This window comes from Tetrahymena thermophila, assembly GCF_000189635.1.
Source record: "Tetrahymena thermophila SB210 genomic scaffold scf_8254552, whole genome shotgun sequence".
NCBI lineage: Eukaryota > Ciliophora > Oligohymenophorea > Hymenostomatida > Tetrahymenidae > Tetrahymena > Tetrahymena thermophila.
Genome location: NW_002476323.1, coordinates 1685 through 7318, shown reverse-complemented (window position 1 = coordinate 7318; position 5634 = coordinate 1685). Strand labels below are relative to the sequence as shown.

The window sequence follows — 5634 nt, the reverse complement described above, 5'->3', positions numbered from 1 at the left end:
GATAACTCAAGAGCTCAGGAAATATTATCTTTGACAGATTAGGATTTAGGAATAGTTTTTTATTTAATTGCTAAATAATATTCTTTAAATATCTTTTTCTAACTATTATATTACTAGTGATTCAAATATTTAAAAAGTTAACTGAATATTAAAAAAAAGGAGGTATCAATGTTAATGAATCAAACAAAGTAATAAAATTTGAAACATTTTTGATAGTCAGAATAAGCAAAGAAAATGAAATAAATTTATTTATGATAGTTTTAAGTTTTTGTATCCAAATAAGTTAAGTGGACCAGTATTCATGGCTAAGTCGATGGGGATCTTATGTAGGAATATTTACTTTTGGAATATTTTTAAGTTATACAATTTATTTTTTTAAATACTACAATAACTAAAAATACTTTAGATATTATTGTGACATTTTCCAGCATTTTTATGAAAGGCTTTATGCAGGTAACGAAAGTAAAAGTTATTTAGCAAGGAACTATCATTTTATCTATCATCTAAAAAAAATATTACTTACGATTATAATATATACGATGGTAAATTATCCTTATTTCGTATGTGGTTCTGGTATTGTTTTTAACTTAATTACAGCTATATTGACAATTAAACTTAGGCCTTATTAATTCTTATTTCAATCAATAGTTAAAGCTATCGGAGATTTCATTTTATCAACTGTTTGGGTATTTATGATCTTTTTTTATAATTTCAAATTTAGTAACTCAAAAGATACTCTTTTAAGCTAATAAGAAGTAAAAAAATTTTTAGACATAGGTTTCTTTGCCATAATATCATTGCTGATCTTTAATTTTTTATTTTTAATAAACTTCTTATTTGAAAATGTATTTGTTGTTATTTACCAATACATTCAAAAAAAAATTAGAAATAAATAAAAAAAAACAAATGAATAGCCTAGAAAACAAATTAAATTATTTCCAAAATAATGATTGAGTAAACTTAATAATTTATGTATTAGTCCATTATAAAAATAAAACTCTCCAAATATTACATTATTAATAAATCATTAAAAAACTAATTTTTTCAAATTTGTGTTATTTATATTGTGTTTCAATTCAACAATTTTTGAATATATTTGTACTTTTAATTTAATAGATATATCTAATTTTAATAAAAATTATTCTTGAAATAATTATTTCAAATTTTTAATTTTTTTAAAGGATTAATTTAAATTTGATTAAAAGATTTTTAAATTAATTGGATTGGAATGCATTAATCCATGAAGTTTTCAACTAATTAACTATTGGTACTTTATGGATATGATTTAAATACTATTTTGTTTAAGTGAAATATATTTTATATTTAATATTCTTTAAAATTTAGATTTTACAAAATGGATATTTTGAAACTTTTAATTCAATTTTATTAATTTTTATATTTTAATTGAAATTTTTAAAAAAATAAATAAAAGATTTTGCAAAAAAAATGGTGTTTATTTATTTAATATATTAAAAATTATTTTTTTAAAATAAACTTCAAATCTGAATCATATTGCTTGCAAATCATCTTAAGAATTCATTTATGAGCTACTTAATAGTATCAAATTAATTAAAAATTTTTAAATTTAATCATATTTATTTTAATTTTGTTTGTAAAATAAATCTCGAAATGTTTATTTAAATAAACGAATTTAATTAAATTAATTATGAAAATTTTAAATGAGTTACTGAATATTAAAAAATTAAAATAAAATTATTATTTATATTATTAATCAAATAATAATTTATTTTAAAATAATTTAAATAAACACAAATAAATACTAATTAATTTTATTTATTTATAGATTGATTAAAATTAACCAAAATTAATTACTAATTTTGTGTAAAATTATTTTTTTTTCATTTTTAAAATAGAAAAATTAATTGCATATTTGTAAAAAGTTGAATAACTCTGAAATAATTTAAAAGTTCTAATATTATGAGTCTCTTATCTATGGATGGTTTTTATTTTAGGTGGGACCATTTATTTCTCCTCTTTTTTTATAATATACAATAATAATTTTATGAAAAAAAGTTTTTTTTTTTATTAAATTTATTACATTTTTAATTTAATTGAAAATCTACTTTATAAAAAATATTTCAAATTACCTTAAAGGATGATAGTTTTAATACAAGGAGAATTTTTAATAAATTTTGTTTTCAAAAACCTCTTTTTATTAGAACTTTCATGGTTATCTAGATGAAAATAACAAAAAATACTTTTGAATTTTATGCATAAGTTAAAATTCAAGAAAATGCTTACAATTAATTTTATAAAATATGTATAAGTTTCAAGTAAATTAAAGAAATTAAAAAAATTTAGAACTAGTTAATTATATTACTTGGATTGGGAAACCAGATATTAATTATTAATAAAAGAAATATTGAGTGAACATAATCTTTTTTGATACTTTTGATTTTGTTTTAATTATTTTGATAAAAATGAATATGAAATTTAAGAAATAAATTAATTAATTACCTCGGAAATTCGATTTTTAATTCTAAAGATTTAAGCAAAAATAAATCATAAATTTTAGCTTAAATTCTTAACAAAAAATTATAACCTATCATATGAAAAAATAAAAGATCAAAATGAGAGTATTAGAAAAGTTAGCAAATTTAACTTTAATCTTTTAACTATTCGCAACCTTTTTTTGCCAAGATTTGTGCAACAATTAAATTTTAATATCTAAACAAACATTTTTTAGCTGTGAATTAGGTTAATAACGCTAGATAATTGAAGGATAATACCTTCTAAAAGATACTGTAAGTTTAACATCATCTTTTACTTTGATAGGTTGGTATAACTTTTAGGGAAATATGGATTAAGATTATTTATTTTTTTAAGCGATAGATAAATATAATCAACACATTATATCTATTTCCTTAAATCCTATATAGCTAAAGATTAAAACAATTCTATTTGGTTTGTATAATCCTAGTGATGATTTAATTATTTCAGCAGGAAATTTATCTAGTATATACAATAATTGGTTTTTTTTAAGAATAACAATAGATCTTTAATATAGCTCAACTAACTACTATGCTCACTATTTGTTTTACAACAAAGATACAGAAATCTCAGGTATAAACATAAATTCTACTCCATTCAAAGAGTTTAGTGGAGTCTCAAGCATAAAATATTTTGATAACTAATATTTTCAAATTTTTATAGGCTAATAAGCAGTTTACCCCTATTCTGCAGCTTGTTCTATTGTTAAATAAGTAAAATAATGTTATTCATAATTAACGCTTAACTTAATTTATAAAATAGATTATCTTAATTATAGGTTAGGCTACTTAAAGCATAGGTTAAAAAATTTCATTATAAGAATAATAGATATTAGCGGAATAGGTTCTTTATTTTAATTTTGGTTTTGCATCATCTTTGCCTTCTTACTAATTTAATTAAGCAATCAACAATTTTGGGTTAAGCAAGTATAATAAATAATCAACTTTTTAGGATTTCACATTAAACTTGCAGTGCAGCGAAAATTGGGAATTAGGTTAATTCGAATATGATACTGTTAAAGGTTTGATGATTTCAATAGATTTCAAAGTAATTGGTGGATAAATAAATTCATTATCAACTATATTTTTGTTAGAAAAATAATATACTTCTAATAAGTAGATATTTTATGAAATTTTATCTGACAACTTCAATTCAACTGTACTTTAATTTAGAGAATCTTATTTAGGAGCTGTGAATAGTAATGTTGTTCATGTTACCTTAAATACATGGCACAGATTAACAATTATTCTAAATACCAACTTTAACAAGATATACAAATAAATTTATATAGATAATCAATTAATATTTAATACTTCTCCTTAAGTTTTACTACATGTTGGTTAAGTATTCTTTACAATTTAAAATAAGCAAAAAGTTATAACAGGGTCTTGTGATAGGGTAATTTTCATCAAGTAATTTTAAATTCTTATTACTTTTTAAAGAAACAAAAAACTCATTTGTGTTTTCTGTTAAATCTATACACAAATGGAGTATTAAAAATATATATATTATATTTATAAAAATAATATTATTTCAAAGTAAAAACTTTATTGTGAAAGATATTATTTTATATTTATTTTAACCTTTTGAAAAGATTTTAATAAAATTCAATTTTAAATTTTAACTTTTATTTAATAGTACAGTAAGGATATTTTAAGGAACTTTTTTTGCCCCTTGCACTAATTGCTTAGCTTAGACTGATATAGTAAATTAGCAAAATTGCCTTTTATGTTAGTCAAATGCTCTAACTGTTAACTCAATTTTTAGAAATTATTGTTCTAGCTTAAGCTCATGTCCTTTACAATATAACATAAAAATATAGAAAAATGTATGTGATTTTAGTGATAGCACTCCATGTGACTCCTCTCAACTATCATATAAGATGAAATTTAAATCGGATGGAAGTTGTATTTGCCCTTTAGGAACTTATTAGAATGAAAATAAATGCTCTGAATGTCCTGAATACTGTGTTTTATGTGATAAAGCTACAGTTTGTACCTAATATGTAATTAACCCTAATTTAAGAGATAGTATTACAGGTAAAATTAATTTTTGAATTAAATATTCTAACAACATTAAATAAAATAGGAAAATGTTAACTAAATGATGCTTTTGATGATGGAATATCATGTATTTCAAAATTTATGAAGATTCCTAATCGTATTAATACAAAAATAAATTTACCTAACAAAATTATAGATTGTTTAAATCTCAATTCTCTTATTTAGACTCAATATTTAATTAAAAATGATGCATTCAAAATTGGAACTTCTTCAAATTCTTTTTTTATTGGCCTCAGTTTTAAAATAATCTCTCCTACAAAAAATGTTGGTGAATCATATACAATTTTATTTATGTAAGACCAAAATAGGCATATATTTACATTAATAGGAGTGTTATTAGCTAACAACAGCATTAATTTACAACTTTTTTCAGGAAACGAGTTAATACTGTAAGCTATTATAGGATATAATTTAGAAATATGGATTGGACTGTATACAGATCTTTCTAATTTCAATTTAATAATAAAGCAATAAAGCGCTCAATTATCATTTTATTAAGTTAGATCATAAGGTTTAGGCAAACTTATAGATCCAGAATTATATGTAGGAGGTGTAATTTCTTTTTATAAATCAACAAACTATCCCTTATGTGGTAGTCTATTATAAAATATTTTCATTTTATATGGTAATAATTATTTTTAAAATTTAATAAATTAATTTTCTTTCAAAAACAAAAGGAGACTATACTATGAATTTATATCCTCAAGCTCTGCATTATATGAGCTTTCCTCAAATGATAGTTATGTTAGAATTTAACTTTAGTGACTATAATTCTCTCCTCTTTTAGACATAATTAACTATATAAAATATATTAGATTCTACAAAATAAATTATATTTAATACTTTAAATATTGGATTTAACTAACTTAAAGGAATTCTTATTGATAATAATTCATAATCAAGAATATTAATTAATTTAATGCCACAATTTGCTTTTAAGTTTATGATTTACCCAATCAAAAATGATCTTTTTTATAATGGGTACACCTTTTTTTAAATACTCGATTAGGTAGATGCTTAAGTAATAGCTCTGAAAATTTATTAAGGAAACTCTTTATCA

The 5634-nt window shown here is 20.7% G+C and overlaps 1 protein-coding gene across 1 annotated transcript in view; it reads left to right on the top strand. All coding sequences in view use genetic code 6, as the record gives it.

The window, feature by feature from the left end:
- Positions 1-5634, top strand: part of TTHERM_00791970 (bowman-birk serine protease inhibitor family protein) — a gene marked incomplete at both ends in the record, with an annotated part of 7695 nt that overhangs the window by 1378 nt on the left and 683 nt on the right. Inside the window, 7 exons of the mRNA XM_001020914.3 lie at positions 2854-3084; positions 3175-3224; positions 3274-3923; positions 4150-4550; positions 4600-4842; positions 4903-5199; positions 5252-5634. The exon at positions 5252-5634 is cut by the window's right edge and continues 127 nt beyond it. Of these exons, the coding sequence (XP_001020914.3) occupies positions 2854-3084; positions 3175-3224; positions 3274-3923; positions 4150-4550; positions 4600-4842; positions 4903-5199; positions 5252-5634 (2255 nt within the window). The remainder of the gene's footprint in view (positions 1-2853; positions 3085-3174; positions 3225-3273; positions 3924-4149; positions 4551-4599; positions 4843-4902; positions 5200-5251) is intronic.